General features: G+C 35.8%; 4 protein-coding genes across 4 annotated transcripts; 2 read left to right on the forward strand and 2 right to left on the reverse strand.

Annotated features, from left to right (window-relative positions):
- Window positions 1-1391: 1391 nt before the first annotated feature.
- On the forward strand, window positions 1392-9003 carry LOC122587147 (heat shock 70 kDa protein 18-like). The gene is made up of 4 exons (XM_043759236.1): window positions 1392-1602; window positions 2438-3445; window positions 4864-5055; window positions 7047-9003. The coding sequence occupies exons 1-4, from the start codon at window positions 1392-1394 to the stop codon at window positions 8684-8686; spliced, it is 3051 nt and encodes a 1016-aa protein (XP_043615171.1). The 3' UTR covers window positions 8687-9003.
- A 5857-nt stretch (window positions 9004-14860) lies between these two features.
- Window positions 14861-17127, reverse strand: LOC122589498. The gene is made up of 5 exons (XM_043761793.1): window positions 16714-17127; window positions 16472-16550; window positions 15784-16383; window positions 15429-15680; window positions 14861-15332 (listed from the first exon to the last, which is right to left on the reverse strand). Exons 1-5 carry the CDS (start codon window positions 17120-17122, stop codon window positions 15179-15181), a joined length of 1494 nt encoding a protein of 497 aa, XP_043617728.1. The 5' UTR covers window positions 17123-17127; the 3' UTR covers window positions 14861-15178.
- A 1205-nt stretch (window positions 17128-18332) lies between these two features.
- On the forward strand, window positions 18333-19857 carry LOC122587286 (peroxidase 72-like). The gene is made up of 4 exons (XM_043759409.1): window positions 18333-18560; window positions 18671-18862; window positions 19074-19239; window positions 19337-19857. Exons 1-4 carry the CDS (start codon window positions 18333-18335, stop codon window positions 19747-19749), a joined length of 999 nt encoding a protein of 332 aa, XP_043615344.1. The 3' UTR covers window positions 19750-19857.
- A 38-nt stretch (window positions 19858-19895) lies between these two features.
- On the reverse strand, window positions 19896-22408 carry LOC122587287 (probable ubiquitin-conjugating enzyme E2 16). The gene is made up of 6 exons (XM_043759410.1): window positions 22283-22408; window positions 22070-22173; window positions 21861-21963; window positions 21702-21765; window positions 21225-21313; window positions 19896-20309 (listed from the first exon to the last, which is right to left on the reverse strand). Exons 1-6 carry the CDS (start codon window positions 22310-22312, stop codon window positions 20214-20216), a joined length of 486 nt encoding a protein of 161 aa, XP_043615345.1. The 5' UTR covers window positions 22313-22408; the 3' UTR covers window positions 19896-20213.

Genomic DNA, 22408 nt, shown 5'->3' on the forward strand with positions numbered 1-22408 from the left:
TATCTCGATACCGGCCCCTGTTCCTAATAAACACCGGAAGTTTTATGAGGGAGTTGTAGAAACCGCCATCTGGATGGCATAGGAACAGAGGCGTAGCCAGTGAGGTGACTGGTGGGTGCTTGGTCCCCCCAACCAGTCATATATTTCTTTACAAGGTTCGTCTATAGTTGAAGCGAAGTTATGTATTTGAGTTTCAGATTCTTTTTCTAAACAACTACAAAGTTGCAGGTTGGGTGTTTTAAGAAGAAGATGATCCTTTTTAAACAACTGGCCGGAAGTTTGTTTTTTGTGTGAATATTTCTTCTTTTTTGGGTGAATTTTTCTTATTTTTTGAGTTTCAAATTCTTATTTTTCTTATTTTTTGTGTGAAATTTTCTTTTTTTTTTTAGTTTCAGATTCTTATTTTTCTTATTTTCTGTGTGAATTTTTCTTATGTTTTGGGACCTGCAACTATATGATAAGCTTATGATCAACATATATAGTTCATATGAACAACTCAGCTGACTATCATAATCGATCACATAGTTTCCATCAAGCTGTTGTTAAGGCATCTTGACACCAACCTAAGCAGAGATAGAATATGTATTGTTTAACATTGCCATTTGCCAAAGGTAAAGCTATACTAGCTGATCCATCATATAAAATACTGAAAACCAGGAAGTCATGCATGTAACATAAAGCGAAATGGCCACTTCTCAACCCAAACACTAATATCTTGTAAACCAATAATCATTTCACAAGTTAAGTGATAACTTTTGACCCATTGACCCATATCCTTTTGATGTCAAAATGTTCAGGTTAACCAATCTGACCCGTAGATAAAACATGACCCAAATAGATTAATTTGTAGGTGCATGGGTTGAAAATTGTTACTTCTTCTCTTCCACTACCGAGGTAAAAAGCCCATTTCCGCTCTAGGCTATTTGGGCAAATGTCACAACATAAAGGCTATTTTGTAGGGTAGTCAATGAAGAAACTGACCTTTAAATCACGACTTATTATATATTAATTGTCTTTAATTTCCTAATTTGGCTAATACGACAATGATCTTTCAGACTTTAAATAACATTCTTACAAATGGGTCTTTTCCTAATTTGGCTAAAAACTATGTATTATTTATAATAGAATTAAGTTTTTTCCATTACATTGCTTATTTTTCAAGTAATTTGAATTACAATAGGAAACATATATTTATACATACGTATCAAATTAATATAATTAAATATGGCAAATGCTAAACAAAGCATATAAAAAAGTTGTACTTTCCATATCAGGAATATTTTATGGTAAGTATACAAATATTTAAACGGCACAAAACCCCATCAATTTTATCTATCTAAAAAAGTTTCGACGTACCTACCTCTGTGTATTTGCCGTTCTGATCGATAGTAATGGCGGGAAGTAGACAAGTGGCGATCGGAATAGATTTAGGGACAACATATTCGTGTGTTGGTGTTTGGCAACACGAACGGGTTGTAATAATAGCAAATGAACAGGGTAACCTCACCACTCCTTCAGTTGTTGCCTTTGACGATACCAAGCTTCTGATCGGCGATGCTGCTATATACCAATCCTACGTCAACTCCGCCAACACTGTTTTTGGTATTTTACGTACATTATTTGATCTGTTTATATATTGTTTGAATATTTACATATTACACTTTTAAGTTTGAAAAATCTAACTAGCTAATTAATTAAGCCCTTTTGGTTAGGAGTTTTATTAGCTGACTAGTTAAGCTATTTTTAGTTTTCGATCTTCTCCATCTCTTAATTAATTATGCTTTCCGCTGCATGGCAAAATCAGATTACAGGTTACTGGCCGGCGCATAAGTTAGTTTGGTCTAAACTTGATCAACTCGAGTTTATAATTGGTCACAATCGGTTTCGAATTGAACAATTGTGTTGTTTCTCAACATGTTTTTGGGGTCCTGTTAACAATTATATATATGTTTATGTTTAACGTAGATGATTCTATTGTCCTATACTCCTATCAACATGTCATACTCATACATATAATTTAGAAATTTATACATAGAAATTCCTTCTTTTTTTTTCTTTTTTTTTTTTTTTTTTGTAGAAGGGAGGTGGTTTGTATTATACAATCTTGTACAGCCATATTAACATAATAGTTATGGTGTATGTAATGAGGAGTTTATGACTTTATGTGGCCGGTGCACGGATCATCTCCTACTTAAAAAAACATGGCTCAAAGTATTAATGGTATAAAAGAATTATCCTAGCACAACAATGCACCAGGAACATCATTAAAAATAGGCCTAATTCATTCAATACTTGATCCCTTATCTTTAATTTCTTTTTGTATTTGTCATTTGTCTCAGCTCTCTAGTCTTATATTTAGGTTGGTGTTTTACGACTATGCATCACTAAACATTTTTCTTATATCTGAATTAACCTTCTCCTTTTTTGAATATTTCAGATGCTCAACGGTTGATTGGAAGGAGGTATGGTGATCCCACTGTGCAGGGCGACATGAAAGTTTGGCCTTTCAAAGTTGTAGAAGGCCAATGTGGTAAGCCTATGATCGTAGTCACATACAAGGGTGTTGAGAAGCAGTTTGCTGCTGAAGAAATTTCTTCTATGGTTCTTACCAAAATGAAAGCAGTAGCTGATGCATACCTTAACACTAACGTGAAAGCGGTAGTGATAACTATCCCTGCTTATTTTGACGATTCACAACGTCAATCAACAAAGGATGCTGCTACTGTTGCTGGCCTTGATGTTCTGCGTTTGCTGAACGAACCTACAGCAGCTGCAATTGCTTATGGGCTACACGAGAAAGCTACCATAGCTTCTGAAAGAAACGTGCTTATCTTTGATTTGGGAGGTGGTACGTTTGATGTCTCTCTACTCACCATTGACAACGGCAGGTTTGAGGTGAAAGCTGCAGGTGGGGACACCCATCTGGGTGGTGAGGATTTTGATAATCGAATGGTGGAATACTTTGTTGCAGAGTTCAACAGGAAATACAAGAAAGATATTAGCAGGAATTTTAAAGCGATGTGGAGGTTGAGTGTTGCTTCAGAGAAAGCAAAAAGGATTCTTTCCTCCACAACTCAGACTTTTATAAGTATTGACTGCTTGTATGATGGTATTGATTTTTCATCAATGATAACCAGGTCTAAATTTGAGGACCTAAATATGGATCTCTTTGATAAGTGTATGGAAACTGTGGAAAGGTGTCTGGAGGATGCGAAAGTGGAAAAAGACAGGGTTGACGAGGTGGTTATTGTTGGAGGGTCAACACGTATTCCTAAGGTTCAAAGAATGTTGCAAGACTTTTTTGATGGTAAGGACCTCTGCCAGACAATTAATCCGGATGAGGCTGTTGCTTATGGTGCCGCTGTTTTGGCTGCACATATTGGCGGCCAGGGAAGTCAAATGGTGCGAGGTTTGACATTGTTGGATGGCACCCCTCTTTCACTTGATCAATGATGCTGTTTGTGTAACCCTGTTTGTGTCATTTAATTAGTAAGCATTTATGCTGTTTTGCGTGTGATATATTGAAGCTCTCTTGTTTTTTAGGACCTGAAATACATACATACTCTAATCTCCATTTTTATATGGATCTGCAACTATATATGTGCTATGGGATAAGCTTGTGTTTGATCAACATATATACGATCGAGTACTTCTTATGAACAATGTAGCTCTGACTATGTCATAATCATATGGAGTAATTTGCATTATGTTCGTACTTCAAATAAAGTTTCAGTTTATTAAAGATTTTTGAATTCAGTGATGTTCAACAAATCTAATAAAGCGATCAAGACACATTGTCAAATTGATGATGGATATAAGAAAAGAGAACGAAGATGGAGAGTAGATTATACGTGTTTAAGTTAATTACGATAGTAAGTACTCGTGCGTTGCGGCGGTGAGATGGTGGGGGTGATAGGTCATAAAGTGTGATAGGTAATAGAGTGTGATAGCCTAATGCCTTAACTATACGGGTTCCGCCCTCGAATATAAAAATTCGTCGATAGTATATCGAATGACATCTCTAAATGAAAGAGCATGAAATTTTAAGAACACCCACATAATTTTTATAATTTATCGATGTACGGTTTTTGAAATAAAATATTTTGAATGAATTGGAGTAATAAATGATTTATGGAGGAAAGAAAAAAAAATGATTGGTTGAGATTTATGGAGGGAGAAATGATATTTATAGTTATTTTATATATAAAAGATAGGGGGAAAGTAAATTTTGAAACTTAAAATTTAGAGGGGGAATTTGCTTTATAACATAAATATGAATACACCTTAGACATGTATATTTAAGTTTCATTAGTGTTTGGTTATAGAGAGCAAAATAGGTGGGTAAAGTTTAGTAGTATGAGCCAATGTTCGATTCGAAGGCCCCGAAAGTTTTCCGGTTCAACTCAAAAACCGATATTTAAAATATTGGTTTGAGCTGATGAATGGTTTTTGAAACTAGCAAGAGAATAATTGAATACTGTGGGACATGATCACATTGAAATGGTTTGTGGTTTGAGCACCAAATAAAATATAGTAGTTGTTTGGTGATATCCTGAAGTAAAGTATCCTTCGCATGATCGCATCGATTGGATTCGATTTAATTCAGTTGTTCAAAAAGCAAAAGAAAAAGGTCTTCTTTTCAAAAGTTACCACTATTTATTAATTTGGTACGTAAATTAATACTAGTACTTTTTTATATATATGGGTACACTTATCATATTTTTGTAATTAAAATATCTTTCTTTAGCTCCGGTTGATTTTGCCGTCCATATCCCTGTCTGTATATTGTGAAGTTGCCCGTTGATCAAGGGTGAATTATTAATTTTAAAAGTAAAAATTAAAGTAAAATAATGGCGGGAAGACAAGCGATCGGGATAGATTTAGGAACAACATATTCATGTGTAGCCGTTTGGCAACATGAACGGGTTGAAATAATAGCAAATGAACAGGGCAACATGACCACTCCTTCCATTGTTGCTTTTAATGATGTCGAGCGTTTGATCGGTGATGCTGCCAAGAACCAAGCCTCTGTCAACCCCCTCAACACCGTTTTTGGTACGTATATATTGCATACATTTCTCTATCGGCTTCTTGTTTGGATAAACATAGATATTGTTGGACACCATTCAAGAAAACAACAATTTTATTGAAGATACATTCAAATTACAATAATTAAATTACAACAATTAAGTACTACTAAACAATACAAGAATACAAATAAAGAACATAACAGAAATAGAAAGAAAGGCAAAAAACGGGCTGAGGATATGGTTAAACCAAGGTCCCTTAAAACTGATTTCGGGCCACCCAAGTGAACCCGACAGTTTCCCAGGGTACAACAGCCAAAGCAGATTGTACTGCCGGAGTTAACCACAACCCGGAATTATACCTTCAAGAACAAAACGAAATGAAGAAAATGAAAGAAAATCTGGTTGATGATCCAGTTTGAGAGAGTGTTTCTGTTGTTGCTGAACTACCAAAACACCACTAAGTATAGTTTATATACATATAAACTGGTTAGTGGATAAGTCAAGTGTCCTGCCAGGTGCAAGGCCTAGAATAAGACCACCCACTGAGCCATATACAACTACCCACTGAGCCATAATCAAGCCATGCACCACTAAAACGCCACATTAAGCCTCATCGCCCACGCCCCCGGTCTCGGGCTCGGGTGCGTCGGGTGCTTCGCACCTAGCTCACTTGGGGTGTAGCCCCTTATAAGGAATTATAATTCCTCCAACACTTCTCCTTATAAACATACTTAATGTTTATTCTTCTACCAATGTGGGACACACATTAATTAATTATTCTTTCAACTCCTTTTAACATATCTATTAACTTGGATATTCTATGTTATTACATAAAATTTCCAACACATAGATGCACTCATATCAACAGGGATAATATATCAGATTAGTCAATTCCACTTAAAATTGTTAATAATTGTTTAGCTAATAAAAGTAAGAGTTGCGGCGTACTGTACTACTACATGGTCAAAATATGTTTCAAGTATTGACCTATATATGTTTCTAACTATGTATTTAGGGTCTTATTAACAATTATGTTTGTCTTTAAATTCTAAAGTATATAGTTTTATTGTCATATGAACATGTCATATATATCATTTTAAAAAAAAATAGGTAAAGGAAATACCTTGTCCTAGAAACTACATTGGATCTTCATCATCTCACCTTATAAGAGTTATGATGCTGGTAAAATACATTCACTTAATATCTACGTAATTTGAGTATCCTTAATGATCGAACTCACGTCTCTCAACATCACATGTAGGCCCAAACTATATATATTTGTAATGGTGGGTACCAGTATACCACTTTATCTATTGATGATTTGTATGTCATACATATACTTGTGAAATTTAGTTTGGTGTTTTAGGACTAAGCATCAGACCATCAGTGCATCACTACACATGTAATTCTTTTCTAAATGCATATATTGTGTATACAAATTTAAGTGTCTAAGAACTAATATTATTAAAAGAAGCTATTTTTAATCAACAATGTAATATAAAGATTAGATAAATCTACTATGGTTCAAGTGGAATCAAGACATTTTATCCAAAAAGTTTAGAAGTTGTCAATAAAGAATTAATCAATATGTAATTCGTTTATTCGAGATGGCCTCATTTTTAACAGTTTGTCTTCAACCTTCAAAAGGGCTTAAGACACCCCTGCTAACTAGAGATCACATTGTTTACGAAATACATATATGAGATATATTTATAGTTCTAGGATCATAAAAAATTCCGATAGCCAGAGATCATCATCGAGGCTGACAAGGCATCCTGGAACTTTGTTGTCTTATAGGTTACACCATTCAGACAACAATCAATCTCGACAACTTACAAGGTTAACCCTACATAATTAATTTAGGTGAAAATGAAAGATAGTATAGCTTGATTTTTAGGTTCCTTATATGATGTGCTTGACTTGAGTCAGAATTAATTTGAAAGACATGAGTTTGATTTTTTACATTTAAATCTGATCTAAGGCCCATATGCAACTTTTGTTGTTTGAACGTTTCAGACGCTAAACGGTTGATTGGAAGGAGGTATGGTGATGCAACTGTGCAGGACGACATGAAAGTTTGGCCTTTCAAAGTTGTAGAAGGCCAATGTGGTAAGCCAATGATCGTAGTCACACACAAAGGTATAAAGAAGCAGTTTGCCGCTGAAGAAATTTCTTCTATGGTCCTTACCAAAATGAAAGCAGTAGCTAATGCATACCTTAACACTAACGTGGAAGTGGCAGTAATAACTGTCCCAGCTTACTTTGACGATTCACAACGTCAATCAACAAAGGATGCCGCTACTGTTGCAGGCCTTGATGTCCTGCGTTTGCTAAACGAACCTACAGCAGCTGCAATTGCTTATGGGCTACACAAGAAAGCTACCATAGCTTCTGAAATAAATGTGCTTATCTTTGATTTGGGAGGTGGTACATTTGATGTCTCTCTACTCACAATTGACAACGGCAGGTTTGAGGTGAAAGCTGCTGGTGGTGACACCCATCTGGGTGGTGAGGATTTTGATAACCGAATGGTGGAATACTTTGTTGCAGAATTCAACAGGAAATACAAGAAAGATATCAGCATGAATTCTAGAGCGTTGGGGAGGTTGAGGGTTGCTTCAGAGAAAGCTAAGAGGATTCTTTCCTCCACAACTCAGACTTTTATAGATATTGACTGCTTGTATGACGGTATTGATTTTTCATCCAAAATAACCCGGGCCAAATTTGAAGAGCTAAATATGGATTTCTTTAATAAGTGTATGGAAACTGTGGAAAGATGCCTGGAGGATGCGAAAGTGGAGAAAAACAAGGTTGACGAGGTGGTTATTGTTGGAGGGTCAACACGTATACCTAAGGTTCAAAGAATGCTGCAGGACTTTTTTGATGGCAAGGACCTCTGCAAGACAATTAATCCGGATGAGGCTGTTGCTTATGGTGCCGCCGTTTTGGCTGCACACTTGAGCGGCCAGGGAAATGAATTGGTGCGAGATTTGACATTGTTGGATGTCACCCCTCTTTCACTTGGTGTGGAGACAGTTGGAGAAGTTATGAGTACCGTGATCCCTAGAAACACACCGATACCTGTTACAAAGGAGCAGATGTATGGGACCTCTTATGACTACCAATCTGATATACTGTTTAAGGTTTATCAAGGCGAGAGAAGTAGATCGACAGACAACAAGTTTCTCGGTGAATTTGAACTTTCCAACATCCCTCGTGCTCCTAAGCGTGTTACACAGGCAAGAGTAAGTTTTGTCGTTGATGCTGATGGTATTTTGAATGTGTCCGCGGAGGAACCCTTGACTGGTCAAAATAACAACATCACGATCAAGATCAATAGCATGAGACTCGGTAAGAAAGAAATTGAGGACATGTTGGAAGAAGCGGAAAGATACAAATACGAGGATCAAGAGTACAAAAAGAAAGTGGACGCCTATAATGCATTGGAAGATTACATTTATGTGATAAAAACAAAAATGAAGGACGGCGACATCAGGAATAGGCTAAGTCAGAGTAATTTGAAGAAGATGGATGATGTGGTTGAGAAGGCAATGCAGTGGCTTGAGTTAAATAAGCTAGCAGAAACTAACGTGACAGCTGGTAAGAAGAAGAAACTGGAACGTGTGTGTAACCCCATAGTCGGCCAGTTTCCTTAAGGAACGAGCATGCAGGAAGATTCATCCACATACATGTATCAGAGTGTATGATCAATGATGCAACATATATTTCGATCTTACCGAACCCCATTTGGTAAGCAGTAATGCTGTTTGGAAGTTGATTTTCTATGTGAAATTGTCTTAATCGTTGGGATCTGGAGGACATGCTTCAATCTCCATATATGGATATGTGTTATGTGATCGATAAGCTTGTGTTTGATTATAACATATATACTTCTTATGAACAATCTGGCTTCTTTTTCTTTTTTTTTTAGTTTTCCTCAAGTTAGTAATCAAACGTCATTCCATCCAATCCATTTTATAATCCTTTTAGACATTCGGTCAATAGATCTATCGTGTTTTCTTTCTTTATGTTTTTGCTAAAAGACATCGGAAACAGTACCCACTCACGCCTTTATTTTAGCAAATCTCCTGTAATATCCTACTAGATTAGATATTCCGTCAACGGACACTGTTTATTGAACTGAACCCGTTTACAAGTGTTATATATGCATAAATAACAAGCTAAATAGCATAACCAACACCTATCCTACATTACACTCAACAAAACATAAGGCAGGAAGAAAATAATAATAAAATGGCTAAACAATGTTGGATTTAGATAAGTTCCATACGTCCAACAGATGCACATCAGCCGCCGAGGATTTAAACTTCAAAGAAGCCATCTTCAAGCTAACAGTACGCTTGATGATGCTTGCAACCAGGAAGTGATGTTACATAAAGCAAAATGGACTCTTCTCAACCCAAATCTAATATCTTGAAAACCAATAATAATTTCACAAGCTAAGTGATATAACTTTTAATCATTGACCCGTATCCTCTTAATGTGAAAATGTTTAGGTTAACCAATTTGACCCATCGTAGATAAAAACATGACCCGAATAGATTAATCTGTAGGTGCATGGGTTGAAATTGTTACCTCTTCTCTTTCACTGCAGAGGTAAAAAGCCCATTTCCGCTCTAGGCTTTTTGGGCAAATGTCACAACATACAACTACATATGTTTGTTAAGTTGTTTGAAGGTGGAGGTAATGGTTGTGACAGAAAACGAATCGAGAAAGGAAATAACGAACAGTGTAATCAAAATGACAAAACTCTCACCGTCGATACATGTGGAGGAAGAATACCGTTCATTTTCAACAATACTTAATCTATCTAATTCCAAATACATAAATACATATATGGCCAACGTAGGTGCATGAAGGCTTGGTATAAGAGATAAGTGATTGTCGGGTTAGCCAAGGAGACTGCCTGATAACCAACAAAACAAGGGTCTCGATCAAATCATCGAAACCCTTTGAAAAGAAGAAACAGGCAAGTCATCCTTGGCTACCAAACAATACTCTATCTTGTCTTGCTACCATTACCATACATTGAGTTTCTAGGTGAGACAACTCCTAATGTTGGTCAAGGTCATATTTATAGCCAACTGATCAGAATGAATAGCACCAAAAAGATTCTAATGGAATTCAATCATTTTTCTCTATTCAAGTGGCATTGTATAAGCGATATATATGTATCTTGGACGTGCATGTGGACCATGGAAAGGGTCTCGACACAATATTATGAAGACAACCTGATCAAGCATATAGAATAGAATTAGAGAATATATTCCTGTAAGTGGAGATTTTGTTCGGTAGTCAATGAAGAAGAATTTCAACTGACCTTTTAAATCAAGACCCTCATTATTGCCTTTTCCTAATTTGGCTAATACGACCTTATTCGAGTGATCTTTCAGTCTTTAAATAACATTCTTACATATGGGCGTAATACATACACCAGACCAAAACAGCCCGGCCCAGATAAACATGATTTTGGGGAGTATCGATTTCTTTCAACTTAAGTATACGATATAATGCCATTTATTTATGCTTTCTTTCTTTGCCGTATATGAGTATGTTTGGCAAAACTAGTTGATAATTGATGTCAACATATATAAAATTTAGAACATAATTTAATTACTAAAAGTCTAAAACCAATAATTAATAATGGAATTAATTGGTACAGGAATAGAAGCAAAAATTGCTAGATTTCGTGGGAAAATTGGTGTAAGTTCGATATATTATAATTCTTTGGTTGTATAGTTAGCCACTCTACCTAATTGGTGGTAGTTTACTTTTCAAAAAAAAAAAGTTAGATATTTATTTGAATTAAGAGGGACATCGATATAATATAATTGTCCAAAAGCTCCATTAAAATTTAGTTAGCTTGTTTATATATGTAGTTTCTAAATCAAAAGTTTTTGTTCGAACTAAAATCTTCAAGTTCTTGTAATAAAAAGAAAACTTTTTACTTCATAAGATTTTTTTCTTATAGGTTTGAAACTTCTAAAAGCTTCAAACAGGTCCTTGCTACACAGCTTAAGTTGGTCATCATTTTTAAGTTACTGTTAGTTTGACATTTGGTGATTTAGTGGTGATCAAATTGAGATTGTACTGCTTACAATATATAAATGGGGCTTGTTTTATCACATGACTTCACTACTTTTGATTGACATCTCATATTGCTATTCACTTACTAATCAAGGTGTTGAGTCAATTAAGGGATCACTTATGAATAACTAACAGTCCATATAGGAGTTTACTCTAACACATACTTTGCCACAACTGGTTTTTCATCTCCACCATTCACTACCAATCACCATCACTATCGAGGAAAAAACGAACATACTTTTCATTTTTGTCTCTACATGACAAAAGTTTTTATGTTTTATTTATGCATCTTTTTTTTTTTTTTTTAAACATCTCTGCTTGTAATTATCCTTGAAATAAAATAATAAAATGAAAAATATAGATTAGAAGAAGTTAGAATCAAAATTTCCCATCACAGATTATCCATGTAATTTAGTCTTAACCTACTCATAAATGTTATAATAAGGTCATCTTGGATCAAAAGTTTATACTCTATTTAGGTATGGCAGAAACATCATTTTAGAATTATTTGGATCAGTAGATATCAAAAGTTCCCACCTTTTTAATGCTATTTCCCTATACTTGCATGTCCATGTTTTACAGTATACACACCACCATTAATATTAGTATTTTAGTATATGACATTAAACTCTAACGGTGCAAGTATAATCTCGATATATATTTGAATAAATCGGAAGATACAATATAACAAACACATTTTATGATATGTTTTTGCAACTTCACACGCCCTACATCCTAGTAAATGAGAACTGAACCCTGTTTGGCTGTTTACTTGGTTGAGACTTGGAGAGTACCTAGGATCCACCATTGAATTCTGTCGCATGGCAGTTAGTGATCGCATTCACCATCTAACTCATCAAGTGAGACAAAAAAAAATTGGTACAACGCCTGGTATTATCGTAACCGACTCATGATACAAACATGTGCAATGATGCACAAGACATGATCTTTTTTTTGGCCTTTTACAAACTTGGGTGATCACACTCGCTTTGCAAGCAAACTAATCCTAAAATGACTTACTTTGCAAGGCCAGAGTCATAGCAGGTCAACATCCATGGTCTCTAGGAGGTTTATGAAGAAATATATTTGTGACCTCTACATTGAGAGGAGCAAGTCCTTACCGATGAACCTGCCACCCTAGTGGTTGACAAGACACAATTCTTGTTTAGCCAGGATGTCATTCCTAATGAATGGGTATTACTATATAGACTAAGCATAAACAAGACAGATGATATAACTTAGTCCTCCCCCACGAGTCCGATAGTCCATATTGACATACACCAAAGAAGTTAGCATGGATGACAAAAGAAACCCATCATTTTGACAGGGAAAACTTTATAAAAACTCTCACCTGGGCATTTCAGGAAAATGTTTTGTGAATGTACAGTCAAATGTAGAAGAAATTTCCCAATCATCATTTGATAAATAATGAGACAGGAACCAGTTTAGCTTGAGAGAGAAGTTGTCAGGTTAGCCAAGGAGACTGCCTGATAACCAACAAAACAAGGGTCTAATATCATCAATTTGAAAGACTGGACCCTTTGAAATGGAGAAACAGGCAAGTCATCCTTGGCTACCAAACAACCTATCTCTTACTCTGATACCATACATTCAGTCACACAATCTCTCAAATGAACTCGATAATATAAACCATAGTACTGCAATAAATTACTAAAGAACATGCTGTTCAAAAAAGAAATAACTAAAGAACATGGTTGGCTTGGGAGAGAAAGATTGTCAGGTTAGCCAAGGAGACTGCCTGATAACCAACCAAACAAGGGTCTCAAATCATCAAAACCCTTGAAAAGAAGAAACAGGCAAGTCATCCTTGGCTACCAAACAAAACTTTCTCTTGTTCTGCTACCATATGTTGAGCCACTCGATTTATTGTTATGAGCTTACAATGACAATTTCTGACGGTTTGTCAAGGTCCTATTTATAGCCACCTGCTCAGAATAGCACCACAAAATCCAACAAATTCGAGCATATCTCTATTCAAGTGGGAATCGTTTAAGCCTCATGTCAAAAGGACAAGCGTGTGGACCATGGAAAGGTCAAGTCTCAACACATTCATTAAAAACCCCAGATAGACTTACAGAATATATTCTTGATCAGAAGAGATTAAGAAGTAATTGCAACTGACCTTATAAAGAGCAAATGAAAGCAAGGATTACTATTGGCTATTCAATAATTGACGTAGACAGCCTTAGTCAGTAACCCTTTGGCTTTGCCATTCAAGGTTCGATAGATAGTGAGGCTGCAGATTGTAACTAATCAGCTATGTTAAGCATGCAATTACCATACATCAGTTTACTAATATGATGTACACTGAACAAGTGTGGTTAAGATAATTGATACTCGTTGTGTTGGCACATTAGATACGGTCCCAAGTGGCTACTAGTATACCACATTACCAAAAGATAGAGCATAGATCCATCTTATCTTTGGTTAAGGCATTGACTTGTGAAGCTTTACAAAAAGCTAAAAAGGCACAAAATCAACAATAAGATATTGTCAAACTGTCAGCTTCACAATTAAAAAAGTAAACCCCCTTTTCTGCCACCATGCCTCATGGTCATCCAATAAATGCTTCAAAAAGAAAACTACTATCAAACCATAAATTACAATGATAAAAAACTTCCCTCCGTGTCATTGCCTCGGCTTATTTGAGAAGTCAAAATAACAGTTGTGTCATTTTGACCTACACTTTTTGAAACTGATTACAGATGCATGTGTTGAAATATATAAAAGTAATTGCACCCCATGTTTTCTTGAAGATTTTTACCAAACGGCAAACAAGCTAAATAAAATTCAAGCAAGTGTGGGTTGCACCTTGCAATTGCTGCCAAAAAATTTTCAGCATTTCCTTTAGACAATGTTGTAGACCAAAACTGGTACAAAACTTTTGAGCCAAATTGAAAGAAACAAAAAATAAAGCAATTTTTGCACATTATAGCTTTTTGCGAGTCCTAAAGAGGTACAAAATGGGTCATTGGTACATGATCCCAAAAGGCATCCTGGTTCTTCACAATGCTGAACTTCAAAATGAAGGTGCGATTTTTCACTTATATATGGGTCATTTTGGGTGTGTTTTACCTATGACAGGTTAAATCGTAAAAGCTCAGCTAAAATGGTAGCGGGTTGAAAGTGACCAAATGTCTATATAAAACAGTGAAATACATAAAACCACCTGAATCGGCTATAATAATAGGAGTAAAGATATATAACTTATTATTGTAAGCCTTAATCAACAGATTTATTTTATATAATTCATTTTATATTTGGACATGGAAGTGTTTATGCGTTAACCCAACTGGAACCCGCATCAACCATTTTCAAACTGAGCCCGTAATGGCCCGTTACCCAACCCACCCATCTTGTCATCTCTACGAGATAAGCAAAGCAACCATGGAGCCATTTAAGTTAGAAAAAACAGCTGAACTGTGTATTAGAAATATACTAGTATGTTTCAGTAAGAGTTTCTGGTTACCAACATTTTGCAAATATACCGTCTCCTACGCATGGCTGCTAGCCATGCTCCATAAACTCTTCGAAACACGCCAGATTCTTACGCAAATGCACATAGGTCATAAGTGTGGTTTGTGAAAGTATGGATAGCTACAATCTACTAGTATGTAAATCATGGCTTAAAGTCTCAAGTACTCTACTTAAAATAACAGAGGGCACAAGCTTAACAGCTTATAAACTATAAAGATCATCTGTTAAATAAAACAATAATAGTAGTGACTTTGAGGTTACGTAGTTAGCATAGTAATACATTATGCCTCTTCAATTGTGGTACCGGGGCTAGGGTTCCCTCCATTACCCTTTTTTTTTACATTATGACTCTTCAAGAATCCTTGTCTCATGAATTCTAACGTCAGATCCCCAACCATCTAGGACTACAATCTCTGTCATGGGGTAGCTTCACAACAATAAACCAAACACTAAAATTTACCTTCTAACTGTAAATTTACCTACTAAAAAAGTTATAGTTCCATTCTAACTCTTAAGTCCTAAAATTTGTATGTTACTGTTCATTACATCCGCAAGAAAGATAAAGACAAACCCTGAAGACATGCATGTGAAGACGGAAGCATACTGTTAGCTACCTTCAATGATTCTGCTAATGCTTTTGATGTCAGCATGTAAACATCATCAACTTGATTCTTAGAAGCCCATTCATCTAACTTCCTGCATAAGATCCAAAATTCTCTCTTAGCAGGGGTATCCTTACTAGTAAACTGAAAAGGTAAAAAACACATTTAAGAGACGATTTGGGAAACAAACCTTGACTGAAACTCAGTGTTGTCAGTACAGTCTGAAAATAGTACTTTAATCATTGGATACATAAGAATATTGGGAATTGGTATCATTGCATCAATACAATTCCCAAATGAGCACCATGAGTTTGGGTTCAAAAGAACAATTTGCAACATTGGAGATCTGGTCTGCAGATTCCTAACTACAGTTCGGAACGAGAGTTCATCTTTTGCGCTTTCCAACAAATGGCTAGTGAACATCCTCTCCAAAGTGTAATTCCTGCCAGATTGAAACCGTAAAGCCTAATATATATATATATATATATATATATATGTTATGATATTTTATAGCTTATAACATGTAAGATATATTCTACACTTACCTAAACAAGTCTGTTGGACCTCCAACTGGCAAGCAAGTAGATATAAAACATTTAAACAAGTGAATACCATCATTCAATGGGGAACCCTTTAAAGGCTCATCAATATTATCATGTGGATATGCTCCAAGAAGACATGAACAATTAGGACATAAAATTTCACTCCATTTGATGTCTTTTGAAAGATAAGGGGATGTGACCATAAAGCTATTTCCAATAAGGCCATTGAGAAGACTAGCCTTGTTTGCTAATACCTCGCTTGTATAATATGGTGTTTGGTCTTCGTCTGCATTAACATGGCAGCATTCATTTTCACTACCATGATTAATCGTCAAGGTTTCAAATTTATCTAAACCGTTAATCCCAATAAACTCTTGAGACTTATGAACTTCAACGTTATCCGGAAATTTATATCCTATTAAGTCATCCTTGCAGAGAACAACAGAAGTCACGCTTAATAGGCACATGCCAGATGAACATGTATACGAGTCGGCAAATTTCGCTACCAGTTTCTCGCTTACACCACCAAAAGAACAGCAGCACGTCCCAAACCAGTTATCAGCTGCCTCACGCCAATTAACAGACGGCATTTCCTTGAAAGTTCTGCATACGTGATATTCACTATCAGGTCAATAACACTCTCTGTGTGTGAAAGTGTTTAAGTCAAAGTACAAATTAAAAAATCCCCTACCGAACAGCTCTCGATAACTGGGTAGAGCAACCTCTACAGTAAAAGTACGTCTCCCCGCACCAAGTCAGCCTCTTAAGATCTGAATCGTAACGAGATAACGGATAAGTGATAGATATATATATATTCGGGCCACAAAATAATAAATGTTATACATAACAATTCCATACGAACCATAAAGCTAAAATTTCTACACAACTCTATTCACATTGTACAGAAATAGATACAAAAAATATATGTATTACCGGAATCCAGCTGAAGGGGTTGAAACTGATCATTTTCAGCTGAAGTATCCTCAAAGTGAAAATTGGAAACAAGTGGATGGTCAACAGGAAGAAGCAGAACAAATTTGACTTCAACGTGATCATCGAGAGCTCGTAAACTAATCGGGGAATCCGGGTCAATCAAAACCCGGGGAATAGGGACCCAAATAGATGTAGTTTGATCATTGTGGACCCAAGTTAGTTGGAGTAAGGATTTATCGAATAAAATAGTGGCGTTTAGATTGGTGAATTCAGAGGATGGATTGATGTTGTCGGTGTGATTGAAAATGTATAATCGGAGAACGGGGATGTGTGAATTTGATTCGTATGTGAATCGCCATTTTTTAGGGGTTTTGGGGGAGGGAGGAAGATGTTGACATGAAGTGCTCATTTTTGTTAAACCCTAACTGGTGGTTTTTGACTATAACTAGTTGTATGTATTCTAAAATACCATTTACATTATCAATCCCTATATTCTAAAATATCTCAACTACCCCATTTACATCAATTACTTACACCGACCACCAACAACAGTCCGTCACCACAATAACCGTTGTCACCACCACCAATCGTCGTTACCATCAAACCGTCGCCGCATCGCGCGGGTACAATGCTGGTAGGTTATTAATGTAAATATAAATAATATAATGGTTAGTGTAATTACTTTAAGTGTCAAAGGACCGGTTGTATAATTTATTTCATTAAGGGTATATTAGTGGAAATAATTAAATTGGTGAAAAAGAAGAAGATAGATTTAAAGAAAGGGAAAGGGGTATTTTAGATATAACATTTTTATAAATAAAGTGGACTATTTCTTATATATAAGTATAGATATAGATAGATGGAGAAAGTTTTTTTTATATCTTATGTGGGAAACAACTTTATAAAAAAAACTTCTCATGTTAAAAACTATTGTGATTAAGTTTTTAGAGTCTTTTTTCCTCGAATATATTAATTGTTGTCGACACTCCAAAGCCTTGCACAAGTATATGTGCTAAGTATGAAGTGACAAAAAGAATTACCAACACTCCAAGGAAGAATTACCAAAACTCCAAGGAACTTATAAAAACTTTAACTTTGAAGTAATAAATAGAATATGATTACCAACACTTCAAGGACCCAAAGAAATTATAACATGTTTTAAATTAGATTTGGATGAAGTAAGGCCTGAAGTACTGTGATTTGTCTGTTGAACATACTTTTATCTCCAAAAACATTTGCTAGAACTATTAACAACTACGAGTAATAAATATTTTTAAACTTTTATGAAGAAATGTCAAGTACATAATAGATTTTAAAAAAAGAAAACACTTCGGTAAAATAGCAAATTCCATTTTCAATCAAATTTTAGATGATTGCTTAAATAAACAACCCATCTGGTTTAGTTTTTGCCATGGATATACAGTGACTAATTAAAGTAATAAATCCTAAAAAGATCATATAATTAAAACATTTAATTAGCCTGATATGAGAATCAAACTTGTGAAGAGTAGAGTAGGTGCTTCTACTCCTGTAGTCTTATTCACCAAATCACTATTCCAATCCAATGTACTCTATAAAGACACAAAATCAAGTCCCTATGTTAATCACAACAAACCACAATGCCTCATCCCATCAACAATACAATCCTTTTAGTAGTTTTGGCTTCGGCTCTTCTAGTTTACTTCCGTCCTGCAAGGGCCGCCGGTGTACTCTACCCACAATTCTACGACTTCTCATGCCCACAAGCAAGTGATATTGTTAAATCCGTTGTGTCAAAGGCAGTTGCAAAAGATGCCCGCATGGCAGCTTCTTTGCTCCGCCTTCATTTCCATGATTGTTTTGTCAAGGTTCTTATATGTCTACACACTATACTTTTAAGAACTATCGAATAAATGACTTATAAGTTATTATTATGTTCGTGTTCAAGTGCCGCTTATGTTTGTAGCAAATTATGCAGGGATGTGATGGATCAATACTTCTAGATAGCAGTGGCAACATAGCTAGTGAAAAGAGATCGGTCCCCAACCGAGATTCTGCTCGTGGATTCGAAGTCATAGATGAGATTAAATCAGCAATTGAGAAAGCATGCCCACAAACAGTCTCTTGTGCTGATATCTTGGCTTTGGCAGCTAGGGACTCAACTGTCTTGGTACCATAACTTTGAGAATCAATTTTTACTCATTTACATAAACACTAGCTTTATTCGTAATGTGGGTCGAATGGGTAAATTTAGTGAAAAGATGTCAACCCAAGTATACATAATTCAAGCCATGACTAACTGTCTGGCGTGAGCTTATTTTGACCCGTTATCTAACTGTGTGACCCATCCATTGACTTACATTTATGTTCTGGTTGTGCAGACTGGTGGACCGAGTTGGGATGTCCCTTTGGGAAGAAGGGACTCATTTGGTGCTAGCCTGAGTGGCTCAAACCAAAATATACCAGCCCCAAACAACACCTTCCAAACCATCCTCACCAAATTCAAACTCAAGGGTCTTGACATTATCGATTTTGTAGCGCTCTCAGGTAATTTTTAGTCAATCAACAATCACAAAAAACATTCTCAAGAAACCTTGGATCATTTTTCAAGAAAAACTGCAGCTAATTAATAACTGTGATGCAGGAAGCCACACAATTGGAAATGCTAGGTGCACCAGCTTCAGGCAAAGGTTATACAACAATACAGGCAACGGGCAACCTGACTTTGCATTAGAACAATCATATGCAGCGAAACTGCGTGCCAACTGCCCAAGATCAGGTGGCGATCAAAACTTGTTTTTCTTGGACCCTGGATCACCAACCAAGTTCGATAACGGGTACTACAAGAACTTGATAGCTTTAAAAGGCCTGTTAAGCTCTGATGAGATCCTCTATACACAAAACCAACAGACTATGGATCTGGTGAAGCATTATGCCGAGAATCAAGAAGATTTTTTTGAGCAGTTTGCGAAGTCTATGATCAAGATGGGAAATGTAACTCCATTGACTGGCAACCTTGGAGAAATTAGAAGAATTTGCAGGAGGGTCAACAATTGAAAAACTGAATCTTTATTTGTGCGCATGTAAATTTCTTTTCTTTTTCATGGTTTACATACTGGGTGGTGTATTATGTGCATTACTAGCAAGAGTTATCTTGTATATTCATTATCTACAAGGCCCAATGAAAGATTTATACAATCAGATTGAAGAATGACACCAAGTAAATGTATTTTGTTGGTACAAATCTATAATCCCCTTTGAAATCTCATTACATTTAAGCGCTTAGATTCAAAAATAAAACTTACGGGAAGTACTTTCATAGGTACAAGACCTTGATATTATAGAAGAGAGTAAGTCAATCCTTACATTTTGAGCAAACAAACAAGAAAATTTGCTCTTCATTTACAGATATGAGAAGGAGGTGGCACATCATTCATTTTCTTTGCATGCTTGCAGTCGCCTGATGTGAATAAGAAATTCCCTTGAACATCAAATGATTGAGATGTTGTGTGCCATTTTAATTAAACTTTATCGTCATGGAACCACCATCTTGTCTCCTTAGGAGATCTACCATTTTTACAGTTTCTCACATAGCGATCATTATCTTCTGGGCGTTCCTGAAATAACAGACATGTACAGTTATACGAGTATAATACATACCAAACGGTATTAATAGGATGGGTCTTTGTGTTCATCGTTTGCATGTATAATAACAACTTAAATTTTTTAACAAAACTATTAGAATGTTGTAAGCCCTTTAACAGATTTAAGAACACTTTTTGTCACATTCACCCCATTTCCTTGTGTATCCAATTTTATCAGTTCCCAGGTGATCATATACACAACCTGAGTTGGCCTGTTTTCATATGAATGGAGTTAAGAAAGCCACATAAACCCAATTCTATTGACCAAGGATGGAACCTTACAACATAGGATACCATTCGACTTCAGCATATAATTCAAAAGGTTCGTGGGTTCTTGCTATATAAAGGGGAAAAAATTGACTCATTCCCCTCTCTAAACTAAACTGCAATAGCTCCTATTTTCAATCCGTTTTATGGAGACTCCCTTTTTGACTAGGCTAATTTTACTTATCTATTTGGGTGCCCAGGATTCCAATATTTTGTAGTGATTAACAAGTATTGCAGACTGTTATAATACTCGCACACTATATCTATATCATCTTGGACAGAACGTCGTAGCCTAGTCCAACAAACCCCAAATCAACTCAAATCACGGTCCATGGACGAAGGTATTAGCAGTCTACACCTTACAGTTTATACTATTTTTTAACCTCTTACCTTCTATCAATGTGGTGGGATGCATGTACTAATGTTATTAACCACACAAAGACAAAAACTCCTAACTTTATATCCTTGTGGAGTGAGTTTTACAACCTCTTAAATGTATAGGCACGTTGCACCTTAATAGTACTACTAACGTACTAATTTTTAAGATATTTTCCTCGAAGATGATTTGTGATGATGAGAATGTGAGTGCAGAAGAAATTCATATCCAAGATAGAATAAAACCTTCACTGTAGAACTTGACAGCATAGACAGAATGCTAATGCAGATTGATCCAACAGTCATCGCTGGTGACCACGAATCGTATAAAATATCTACAAAACAAATCAACCAATTACAACATTCTTATGTCAAAACAAATCCATCCACAAAAATATTAAAAAGTCAAATTAACGAAATGCAAACACAATATAACTTAAAAAAACCATGTAAAGCATATGGGCATATGGCTATCTGTCTATATAACAGCCTAGGTTTCGCCGTTTCGGCCAGGGGGTCATTATATAACGTTGACGAACCAAGCAGATAAATGTGAATATAGTTAGAATCTAAGCAGAAAACCATTGTCATCATAAAATCAACATCATATTGCCAAGTAATAAATTTTACCAGCCCAAAAACTTGAACATCATCTCAATCGGGTGGCGATTAACAAAACAAGTTATTATTTAAAAAACAATGCATTCTTGTGAAAGTAACTACCTAAACAAATATGGCCGTTGCTATAGATATGAGGATGAAGCGGCGCAGGATGCAAAAATATAACCTGCATCATTTCCCATCACCAAACAAATCAAAAACCCAATTTGCATAAACCCCATGTTTACGAACACGAAACTAAAACCGCTATCTATCTACTACCTGGGGAGCTTCCATGGGATAGTTTTCGGGGAAATCGACTTGAAGTTGGTATTTTTCATTAGCATAAATAGTACCTTGAGCTCCATTGACTTCAATCACCCACCTTTTTTTACCATAATTATCACACACAAAACACATACACATAGTGAAAATAAAAAAATAAAAAAACCCTGAAAATTGAATAAATGAATTTAAGAGGAAAATGAAACCGTTGAAGATTGTCGGTGACTTTATGGGAGAAACCAGAAGGTGGATTGATCTGCCACTCTGTCAGTTCCTTTTGTAGTCTATTTGTTGCTATTTTGCTTAATATCTACCCCCAACCAACCAACCAATTATTAGTATAAGATTTATATTCATATATGATGGCTATTATAATATGATGTAAAGAATAGAATGAAATCGGAGAAATAGTGAATTACCTTGCGAGAGGAAACGGAGGAACCGGTCATGGCGGAGATGTGGTGGAGGGGGGCGGTGACTTTTTACTTTCTATGTGTGTTTGTATACTCTGTATGTAAAGTATATGTGGTGTGTATGTATAGATT

This window comes from Erigeron canadensis, chromosome 2, assembly GCF_010389155.1.
Source record: "Erigeron canadensis isolate Cc75 chromosome 2, C_canadensis_v1, whole genome shotgun sequence".
NCBI lineage: Eukaryota > Viridiplantae > Streptophyta > Magnoliopsida > Asterales > Asteraceae > Erigeron > Erigeron canadensis.